The sequence below is a fragment of the Eutrigla gurnardus genome (assembly GCF_963514095.1).
Source record: "Eutrigla gurnardus genome assembly, chromosome: 21".
NCBI classification, from domain to species: Eukaryota; Metazoa; Chordata; class Actinopteri; order Perciformes; family Triglidae; genus Eutrigla; species Eutrigla gurnardus.
The window spans coordinates 12,089,649-12,101,687 of record NC_139932.1 but is presented as its reverse complement, the minus strand read 5'-3'; the positions used below and the strand labels follow the sequence as shown (position 1 = coordinate 12,101,687).

Below are 12,039 nucleotides of genomic sequence, written 5' to 3'. Positions count from 1 at the left end.
GAGCAGAGTCAAAGCTGTTGAGAGGGAGATAAGGGGGATGTTTATAATGAAGTCTAAGCTGCAGGTGGAGCTCCAGATTGCCAAAACACCTGAGGAGACAGCAGTCAAACTCCAAGGTGATAGTGGTGACTTAAATACAATTATGTTTTCCTATTAATAAGCTAAGGGAACTCATGTACAAGATTGACTCAAGGCACAAAAGCTGCAGATGGACTGATGGGTAAAGTCAGCAAAAAAAAAAAAAAAAAAATCCCAGATGTCGGAACCAACTTTCCTGCTACAACAGCAGAAAACAAATTGAACACCAGCACAAGAAAAGTCCTTTTGGAAAGTAGTCTGATCTTCAGCAAACGCATCACTTTTTCATTCATATGCATCAACCATCAATGTAGAATGAATACACCAACACAAGTCTTTGTAGGAATCGGCGGCAGTGGTTTTGTCTGTGATGAGACGGCGAGTGCTCTACCAGGTGAGGAGGATTACGTATACAGTACTACGTGGTCGCTCATGCTGCTCCGGTCAGTGGTCTGATCCAATTAGCTGTGAGCAGCTAAAAGTAACGGGATTGTTAGCTGGGTCACTGTACAGACCTACTTAACCATGACTGTGTGCTTAACACTCACTGCTCAAAGTTGTTAAAGGTAGTTGAGCAAAGCTGCCGGAGCCATTTATAGAGAGAAGAGCTGAAGTCACTCTGCTTGTGCCGTAAAATAAACAAAGAGTTAAAATGTGGACAAAAACAAAAAGCCTGGCGTCCATTGAGCAGATGAGGAGACAAGGAGCCATCTGATGGGATCAAAATCATAACGAATAAGCAGGAATGAGCGTAATAAATCATCAAATAATCATCCTCGAGTGCAAGAACGCGGCGTATAAAATATTTTACTTATTTACGTGAGAAAAGAATACATACGCATGAAGACAATGTGATGTGGTATTAAATATGAACACATTCCGACTGATGTGAAGCTAGATGGTTTTACTAATTCATGAGTAACGAGTCTGAGGATTGTCTGAATTTAAATGTAATAATGGATGAATAGGTAGGTATATGTTTAATCCTGAAAAATGTAGGAACTGTCTCAAAATGGGGAGGAAAAAAAACTAATTTTGAGCAGATATAAGGAATTAAATTTAAAGATTTTTGATTTTTTGGATTATTTGATTGTTTTCTGATACAATGCAGAAACCTTATCCACAGGGAAACAATCAGAAGATGAAACAAACCATTTTCCTCTAGAATAAGTGAATTTTAGCCACCTAAAATATCACACAGTTACCTTTAAATGCTCATAGTTTTCAGCACATTGAATAGTGTCAGGTGGGTTTATTCAGAGGCCTTGTTACACTAACAAAAGACACATTTCTGCTGACGGGAGTGGAACGATTTAGCTTCAGAGTGTTGTTTAAGCATGGATTTTTATTATTTGTTTTAGAGTTTCTCTCTGCTACATTTCATAATTTGGTGTCGTGAGACGATGAAATGATAAAACTGATTGTGAAAGCCAGTTGCACACCATCTGCATCTCATCTCCAGACGATTTAGAAGCATGACACATCCAAATGACTTGGCCACGTAGCTGGTTTGCATTGTTGTCGTGAATGGCACTACTGTCATTCGATTCCCTGCATTGCTTCCTCATTTAGCGTCTGCGTGCAACATTTTCCACAACACCCTCGAAATGACAAAGACTTGTCTGTGGTTGCCGAGTTGGTGAAAACACTGGCCTGAGATCAGGCTACCCCAAAAAAAAGAACTGCAGCTCACTCAAGAACAGGACAAAGCCTTGTTGTCGAAGACTAGTTTATCAAAAGAATACACAGTAATACTCATGTATAAAACGTAGAAAACTTAAAAACAATAATAAAATATACCTTCTTTTCTTATCGACTACTTTTTTTTTTTTTACTTTTTCTTTTTTTTTAAAAGCAGCACATAATAAATTGCAGTCCTCTCTTGTTTTTCCACGCTGGCGCACATTCATTTCCCCCACAGTCCTCTTCTGTTCGCTCTGTCCTCTTCACTGATTGGATGACATTACACACTGAAAACAAACGTCCCGTACAAGCAGCCGAACTCATGGTATAACAGTATTATGGCGTGTTAAATTGGCGGCCAAAGGCCAAACCTTTTTTTTTTGTTGACTTAACGAGTTGCGTTACAACATGAGATGAAGAGGTCCACGCGTCTCTTAGTGCGGCTTCATTAAGGCAGCAGCGCCACATTAATCTCACTAATGGAGGGTTTTCTGCTTGTTCAAACGGACGCGGTGCCTCATTAACCCGCTCACACACTTGCCAGGTCACAGGTGCTGCGAAATCTGCTCCAACGGCAGCAGCTACACCGAGTGCGTTTAGTCCGTCTTGACTTGAAGATTAAGTGTTTTTATTATATTTTTAAAAACAGAGAAATTCCACCGTTGTTGGCTTGTGAAAGCGTCTGCTCAACTTTTTCTCCTTCTATAAAGAGATCTCACTTCAGTCTGGACTTTTTCTCTGCAACGTCAGCGCAACTAGTGTGGACTATGAGAGAACGTCCCATGCTGGGGTTAAAGGTCAAAAGTTCTTTGAAAGAGACACGCTGACACCACTCAGCGCTCACATGGCTTCAAACTCCCAAAAAAAAAAAAAAAAAAGGAACTGTATTGATTTGTGGGATTCCCAAACAGTGTGCGCTTTGTGGGTCCAAAGTCTGCCTCCGGATTCGTTCAAGTCTCTTTAAATAACAATCGAAAGTTGTATGCTTATTTATTATTTAATTATATATTTATTTAATCTTTGTTATCGCACTAGTCGTACGTGTGTCCCTCCCCCTTTTTTTGGGATCCAGTTGTTCCACTTTAGAGGTCCATTTTTCCTCGGTGTCCTTCTGTGTTCGTCCATTTTTTATTTTGTCCTTCCCTCCATCCTTCCTTCAGGGTTGTGATCAGGAGAAAGAAGAATGTGACAATCGAACATCGAAAAAAAATAGAGTTGTCCGAAAAACGTGGAAGTCCTCCTTGTTCCCTACTTTTGTCCATCTTACCCATCTATCTATCGGCCATGCTATTCACACACACAGGTGTTACGCAGCTTCGTGTGAAAAACACAGGAGATTTATAAACGGAGGATTGAAGGGAACCTCGTCAGAAAACTCTTAACTTATCCTGAACAAAACCCTGAAGATTCAGCCCTCCATCACCTCCCCCCTCCTCATCTCCCCCCCTCTCCTCCTTGCTGCATCCCCCTTTGATCCGCCTCGTCGCTATTTACACACAAACTGGTCGACGAGCGTCGTGCAGCGCTTGCACTTGACGTAGCAGCACCAGTGGAACTTGCAGTGGCAGCGCTCGTGCTTGTAGGTCTTGAACTGGTCGTAGCCTCTGCCGCAGCACATGAGCTCGCAGCCGTCCATGCCCTCCGAGGTTTTGTTGCAGAGGCGGCCCTGTGTGCCCAGCGAGCCCGTGGTCTCGTTGCGGAGGCAGTAGTCGGGGCTGGTGTCGATGTAGACCAGATCCTCCGGGGTCGGGGTGTTGAAGCGCTTGTCCACCAGCTCCAGCTTGCTCTGTTTGAAAGAGGAAAATAATCAGATTTGGTATAATTCTGTTTTCGTTTTGTTTGCGGCACTCCATAAGGAGAGAGGCGTCAATACCTTGCGTCCGATGCGCATGGCGGCCGCACTGTCGTACTTCTCCTTCAGGAACTCTCCGACGCGTCTGAAGTCGGCCAGCTGGAGCCAACAGGTCTTCAGACTGCAGGAGCCGGAGACACCGTGACATTTACAGGCCACGTTTGCGAGGTTATAGGCCGCCTGGTGGAGTGAGAGAGAAAAAGACAAAATGTTAGATAGATGTGGTTGTTGTTATTATAATTATCCACACACAAAAGAAACCTGCAGTGTATTTTTCCACATTAAATTCCCAGTTTTAAGACTCAGTCACATTAAATGTCTGTTCTCCAGGTTAACCATGCTTTTAGGTTTGGAAGGGGAACATTTAGTGTAAGCTTGAGTGTTGGATTTTGCCTGCTGAATATCAAATATGCCTTTGAAAAATTATTCCAAGAAAATCAAATGGTCATAGTAAAATAAAAAAGCAAAATACATATTATATATAATAAACATGTAGGGGGGGCTCATGACATTGTCTTTCAGACTGGATCCAGGCGGGTAGTTTAAGACGTTTACAGTCTGAAATGATGAATGAAACAATATTTGCTGCTGTGCTGCTGCCGCCTAGTGGTCAACTTGTGTAACTCACCTGAGTAATGCAGAATAAATGTGCTGGGGGGAAAAAAATCAAGGTTAATCTAGATTATATTTTTATATAGGTTTAATTAATAAACTCTGTAGCTGGGGGTAATTTTCACAGTTATTTAAGACTCCTGCTGCTAAATTAAACTGGAGAAAAAAAATCTAATAATAGCGGATACCGAGACGCCTCGTTCACACAGATCCATGTGAGCTGCTGTCCCGGGGGACTTTTCCTCCTAAATAAGCTTCATATAGCCCAAATGTAGAAGTGTTCCCATCTCCATCTGTCTGCACTGATGCAAAACACCCTCAGTAAAAAAAAAAAAAACGGATAACCAAAAGGGAAAAATGCTAAGCAAAGAAAAACAAAGAAAAGATCTTTGCATAAATACACGCTGTTTTCCGACACGGCTGTCAATACGGCTCCACCAAACTAAAACAAACAGCTGACTGAGAATAGACAAGCTGCTACTAACCGGAGGAAACGTGGATCTATTGTAAAAATCCAGTTTCCCACAGAGCTGGTCATATTAAAGAGAAAATTATGGTATTGCATATTATAAGCATAACTATAAAGTCAGTGAAATCGTCCTATAATACAATCATTTTAGACAGAAAAAATATAAACTATTCTCTATACCAGATCCTGCTAAATTTAGCCACTATTTAAAACTAAACGCCCTATTTTAACCCCCCAAACAAGACACTACATCTCCAAAATAGTCCTGATCTAAGCCAGATTGCCCCATTAGATTCACGTCTTTGCAATATGAGTTCGCAAATTCTTTGGGTCTCAACATTACGAACATACGTGAAGAAAACAGAACAGGAAATAGAAGATTTATGATGCTAGCGGCGGTGGACTTCAGGGGGAGCCCTTCACACCCCATCAGCTCCGCCAGGCCAGCAGCATTCATTCATCAAGCCACAAAACACACACCTTCTCCACACACACACACACACACACACACACACACACACACGCCACTAATCATGCATTGTGTTGTGCTCTTCGTGTTTGCGCCGATGCCGTTCCGACCGTGCTCGCCGAATCGATTGCATCTCGATTCCAACGTTTGCCGCTCGCACAAATGAAACCCATCACTCCTCACGTCGCCTGATCTCAATTACCTTCTCACCTCGGTTAACCCCGGCATCCCAAACACCCCCGACCCCCAACCTCCCACCTCTGCTCCCCTCTCCTCTACTTTACTACCCAGCAGGCATAGCACTCGGCACCCTCCAATCCTGTGACTCGACCTCCGTGACCCCCTCAGACAGACACTGGGAGCAGGGGACAATGGCATTTTGTAGAGCTAGAAGGTTTCAGCGTTTTGTGGTTCTGTTGATATTTTCTCCCATTTTTTTTCTCATAATTTCAAATGAAAACTCTTTAACTGCTATTTATGAAAGTAGTTTCTCTTTATATCGCGACGCTGTTCACAGTGAGCGAGGAGTTAATGGGAGTATTTGGGGGGGTTTTCAAAGTTGGAATTAGTTTCATTCATAAATCACCAGGAGGAAATCCTCATATTTTATGACTCCTTGTTGTTTTACGAGGCCTCGTGTTTCCTCGGATCCCCCACTGTGGGGTTTATTAGAAGTTCAGAACAACAGACATGAGAAAATTAGGATTGGAACTTTTTTTTTTAATCTATTTGTGGTTAGCAAAGTTTGGACAACATTTCTAAGGATATTAGGGAGGAAACATCAGTGGGAGGAATCCTATCCCTTCTCTCTACGCAGTCTTTTCTTTTATTACTTATTTTTCTGTTCTTTATTCTTCTATTGTTACTACACTCTTTTTGCACATTACTTGATTCATGAATTTGAGCTACATCCTTTGAATGGCACTATAGAAACAGCTCATTATTCTTTTTATGATTAATATTACACACAGCCAATAACCCCACGCTGTCGAGATCAAACCAGGCATAAACTGTGTGTGTCCTGCATCATACTGAGCTATTTGGTGAGCACAGTGACACTGGACCTGATGAAAACACACACACACACACACACGGTCAGTCATCCGTGGTGGAGACACGGTCTCTGTGTCAGGCACAATAGGATTTGCTCAGACAGGGTTAGGGGTTAGGAGCCGTGTGTGTGTGTGTGTGTGTGTGTGTGTGTGTGTGTGTAAATAGATAATAAAAAAGAGAAAATAGCCCACCCTGAATGAGGAGCAAGAGGAGAGCCAAAAAGAGGGACACCTTCTAGTTCTTACGAAAATCCTGTTATAAAATGTAATCTTCTCATTTGTTTTAAAGCCCTGTTTGTTTGCTTTATTTATCCAGCTAGTGTTCTCCTTTTATTGTTGATATTTCTGTGTTTTTGGAAAACCAGTGTTGTTACATGTGTGTGTGTTTTCACGATGCTTTGGGAGGCCAACATACAATATGTAATAAAGCAAAGATGATAAGTCCACAGAGTCAATTTATGTCCCAGATCTTTATTTCCCAAAGAGTTAAGACTGGCCATTGTTGCAATGAGCAATTAACTAAACCAACAGGTTGAGGGATGAATTTGACTTCTGGCCCGTCTTTAGACTGAGAACGTACATTTAGTTGTTTTTGTGTCTATATGTGACAAGGCCTGCCTCATTTGATTTGTGTGAAATGGAGACAGTGGACCTGGGTGGCTGTGTGTATGTTGGTGTGAGTGTGTGTGTGTGTGTGTGTGTGTGTGTGTGTGTGTGTGTGTGTGTCAGTCTTTGAGAGTCGGGGGAGTGTGACGGAGGTCCATCCCTCACCCTGCGTCTGTCTCCAGACGCTTGTACACACAGACGAGCGCGTTATCCGCCTTCCACACAAATCAAATGAAGCTGAGCGTTCACACACACACACACACACACACACACACACACACACACACACACACACACACACACTCACACACACACACACACAGCGGCACGCCCCTGTCACCTCCACAAAAGCCCTGCGGTTTGCCTTGTTCAACCAAGCAAGACAAATCCCGCTTTAGGACAAACTGGCGTGTCCACGGAAGAAAGAGGGAAGGAGGGATGAAGAGGAAGAGAGAAACTGTCTTCCTCTCACTCGCTCTCCTCCTTTTCATCGCTGTCTTCTCCTCTCTTCCGTTCCGACGGACGGGCGACAAAGAAAACAAGGAGATCAAACAGGAGAGAGGAGGAAAAGTAATTCAAAAGAGTGTGTGTGAGTGTGTGTGTGTGTGTGTATGTGTGTGTGTTAAACCAGGCTGTAGCAGTAGATCTTTCTCTCTCTCATACACTCTCATATAGCCCCAATGGGACCCTCAGCAGAAACACAACCTCTCCAGACCCTCACCTTTGACCCCTGATACACACACTCGCACAAAACCAGGCTCACTGTCTCTCACACAAATCAAACGGAGCTGAGACGACACACGCACACACACATTCTCATAATCCAATGTGTACCAGAACAGGCAAATGGATCTTTTACGAGGAAAGTCTGTATACGTGTGTGTGTGTGTGTGTGTGTGTGTGTGTGTGTGTGTGTGTGTGTGTGTGACCTTGTCAAAGGTTTCCTTTCGTGCATTTCTCCCCATTTGAAAGAATTACCCAACACCTTTGGTATGTGATATCTATGCTGAAGCCTCTAATCATTGCTGTACGGCAACCGGAGAGGGCCAAAAAACCCTCAGAAACCAGGGATGCTTAATTGACAAAACCTACCATCCATCATTTATCCGTCCATCACTCTCTTTCCTGTTTTGTTGCACATGTTTCTTTGCATTTATATGTGTACCATGAGCTTGTGTGTGTGTGTGTTACTTCACTGGAATGTGCACTGACCTGGCGACCTCGCCAGACTCCAAGGGCGTTAGCAGTCATACCATTTGGACCCTCCCAATAAATAACTTACACACACGCACCCACAAATACTGCCGGGTCAGGCCACCTCGACACACACACACACACACACACACACACACACACACATACACACACACACACACACACACACACACACACACACACACACACACACACACACACACACACACACACACACACACACACACACACACACACACATTCCTCGCAGATCTCGGATGGTGTTTAAAAGCGTGGCACACTTAAGTTTCACAACTCAAAAAGGATGAATGATATTTGTAAAGACAAACTAACGTACCTGTCTGCCCGCTTCGTTGTTCTGCAGGTTCATCAGGGTTCGGGCGTGCTCAGTGGACCCGCGCGGGTAGTTCTTCTCTCTCTCCCTGGCGTCCACAAACTCCCGGGCGAACCTGTAGCCGTAATGCACGTTGTCGCCGCAGCCTCCCCAGAGCCAATCGCGCGGCAGGTCACGGGGTCGAGCGGCGCGGCTGCAGCCGCACGTGGAGAGCTCGCCCTCGCGGCACGCCCGGCTGATGGCGTTGACCACGCCGGCCGCGCTGATGGCGTAAGTGAAGGCTGTTTCCCTGGAGCCTGGTGGAGAGGAGATGGAGATATTTTAATATGTATAATCAATATTATCTGCTCTCAGAACACACAGTAAGTTACATTTAATCATGGCCATTGTGTTGTTTTTATGTAGGGCTGTGCTGAATGTGTGAGTTCGCTGACAGGAAACATGGGTAGCTGCTCAGGTTAACCCCCCTCCAACACACACACACACACACACACACACACACACACACACACACACACACACACACACACACACACACACAGCAAACAGCCCCACACCCCGCTGCACCTAACAATAGACAATAGATGAGATTTTGTACCTGGTTTAACTCAACAACTCAAACAGCGGCACAGTGATCCATAATACATGTGCAGCCTTTAATGAAGCTGTTGGCCTTTGGAGATAACTATCCTGGCTCTGGCTCGTCGGCCCATTGAGGGTAAAACACCTCTTTCTAAAATCAAATGTCTCTGTTGAGTAGGCTACACATTCTCAACGCAGCACCACTAATAAAACTCTCTCCATTGTTGTGAAGGAAAGGCATACAATTCAGAAATGTGGACAAATTAATTTAAACCATCTGTGTGGGTGAACCAAATCTTTAATATACTTATTATGTTAACTTTGAACCAAAAACATGGAATCTGAATCATTCTTCTGCCTTAACGCAGAGTATCTAACGCCCTTAAGAACGGTGGAATACACAACACGACCTGCATGTCGATTCCCTGCATTAATACACAAACCGCTTCAAAGCAACAAAAAAAAGAAGAAGCAAAAGGACAAAGACGGTGGCCTGACAGGTACAATGGGAGGGTTGAGTGCTCTGAAACTGAACATTTACATGAGAATGGCAAAGAGCCCCTTTGGTATTTCTGGCTGAGGCTGCATTCACAAAGACCAGAGTGAAGGTTTTATTTCTTATATATGATATATCAGGATTTCCTTTTTTTCATATAGCATTATTCTATTATATTCTTTTAGGATACTTTTTTTTAAAGGCAAGAGGCAGAAATATAATTTTTGCTCATCATGTCTTTCAGGTTGTTATACTTTGTCAGTCGGGATTTCATTGTTTTAGAGGCCCTATAATAGTTATTTGAGTGCTTTGCAGCCTGTAGTATCGCCCTATAACACCCAACAGGAAGCCGGGAGCCTGGAATCAACACCGGCCAGCCAGACAGGCAGGTATGCGCGCGGGGTCGAGGCGCGTGAGCTATTCATGCGGCTTTATAGGAGCGGACTCCCAGTCAGGATGCGCGTGCATATTATGCACCAGGATAAAGGAGACGGAGAGGGAGAGCGAGGGTTTATGAGGCTGTGGAGCCCAGACTTCAAATAGCGGGTCCGGATCTGCCGGCTCGGTGTCAGCTCATCAGCGCATTTCAAAAGGGGAGCTGCAGGACAATGGACCGCCTCACACCTCCGTCTAAACCTGGAGATAGACCGACTGTCAACAGAGAGGCACGCAGACAGAGAGAGAGCGGCAAACACCTCGTCCGACTGCCCGCGGCGGATTTGACACGTACTTGTTGATGAGAGGTTTCCCACGTCGCCCGCTGCGAATTAAAGGCGCGGGCACGAAACCGATCCGGGATCTGAGCTACTGGGGGGGCAAGTCCAAAGATCGCGTCTCCTTTCCTTTTTTTTTTTTTTTTTTGCCCTTGTTCTTTCGACGGCCTCGCGCAAACCCTTCGAGTTGTCGCTTTTGATTGAGAAAGTGATCGAGTTTAATTGCGCATGCGCACAATGGGAATCGCAAGGGAAGTTTCTGTACCGTCTACGATCACGTGCTTTTAGTTGTGAACATTACTATTAATGTCTGAAAATGTGTAAAAAAAAAAGTAGGCTATTAAGTTCCTTCACAGCTAAATTCAAAACTTCACAAGATAAAGATAAATGCTGAATATAATCATCAAAAAAGAATATATTTAAATTATGACATTATTATGACGCACTGGTCCTATACAGCTATTTGGATCATTATTCATTGAATCAGTGCTTTTACCAAACCTTATAATTGCTTGCTACTTGCTTATTTTATATATAAAAAGAGCCTTTAAGATAATACCACTGTTTCTGTTTTTGTTCTGTGTGTAACTTCTGGGAATTTGCACGCTTAATGAAACACACTAAACCTGAAATCAACTTTAAATCAATTCAGATCTTTTATAAGACAGGAAAAAGACACTCTTTCCTCACGCTGTCCCCTGATTCCACCAAGCAGTCGACTCACCAATCTGCATGACCCGTCCAAACACTGACGTGTTGTCCACGGTGCTGCAGTTCCACCTCCTCTGTCTGAACTGGTACTGGCACTCCTTGATGCCCGTCTTGGCTCCGTCTCCGATGTAGATCATGTGGTCCTGGTACAGCTGGCAGAGCTTCCTCTGGCCCTGCAGCAGCACGGGAGGTGAGATTAAGCCGAGATCACCATGTAATGGTTTGATACTTTAGCGGTCCCCTGTGGGGGATTATTGTCCTTTATTTGTCCATTTCCTCAGAGTTGGGGTACAAAGGACGGACGATCAGTTGACGCTGAAGTTGCAGAGCCACAACGTGCTAAAAGTGAGCTGCTATTCTAGCACAATAGTCATCAGTGAATTCAAGTTATGAGCACTGTTGGAGTTGTTTTGAAATATATTAAAAAAGCGTCTAAAGCGGGCAGACTGGCACTTACCTGGGAGAGGCCAGACAGCTGACTGCAGAGAGGCTGAGCTCCAATGATGTACATCTCCGGCCTTTGGATCGGGGTCAGAGCTAGTGACCTGAGAGACAGAGGCCATATTAGGTCTGAATTTGAACCATTAAACTCTACCTGTTAAGATCAGAGATATGAGGCAGAGAGACGGCATCCCCCCTTCTCTGCGCTGTAGAGGACAAAGTTCAGACACAAGTTTATTAGTGCAACTGGCCTATAAAGCTCACAGAGACTCTTCTGGTGTTCATCTCCTGCAACCACTCCCCTTCGTTTCCTTTCCTGTCTCTTTTTTTACGCAAACACTTCTACCCTCATCATACATTTTGAATGACTTCTCCTTTAATGTAGGTGATAATTTGGAGACTATGAGACAACGGTGAGCTACCTATCCTGATTCTGCATTAACCATCAGGAAGGTTCCGCTGCGTTACCACGGAAGCCGACTGAACGGCATTGTTGCATGTTCTGTAAGTCAAGAACAAGTGTGGCTAATTGACGGCCCTATAGGCACAGCAGCAGGCCGCCATGCAGTGCCATTTGGGGCTCGGCCAGGGTAAATATTGTGACAGAGCCCTCACATTTGTTCCATTCACTGTTAGGGGCTCCGCCACAGGACTGGGACTTCACCCCCAAAACACACACAGGGGGCAACGCGATGTCTTACATTTCTCCATTTGTCATCTTCTCAG

General features: G+C 44.3%; 1 protein-coding gene across 2 annotated transcripts in view; it reads right to left on the bottom strand.

Annotated features, from left to right (window-relative positions):
* Positions 1-1,792: 1,792 nt before the first annotated feature.
* Positions 1,793-12,039, bottom strand: part of wnt5b (wingless-type MMTV integration site family, member 5b) — a 64,054-nt gene continuing 53,807 nt past the window's right edge. For both annotated transcript variants that reach the window (XM_084039339.1, XM_084039340.1), the window contains 5 exons: positions 11,330-11,417; positions 10,886-11,045; positions 8,374-8,666; positions 3,635-3,793; positions 1,793-3,547 (listed from right to left, as the gene is read on the bottom strand). In XM_084039339.1, the coding sequence (XP_083895465.1) occupies positions 3,248-3,547; positions 3,635-3,793; positions 8,374-8,666; positions 10,886-11,045; positions 11,330-11,417 (1,000 nt within the window). In that variant the 3' untranslated portion in view covers positions 1,793-3,247. The remainder of the gene's footprint in view (positions 3,548-3,634; positions 3,794-8,373; positions 8,667-10,885; positions 11,046-11,329; positions 11,418-12,039) is intronic.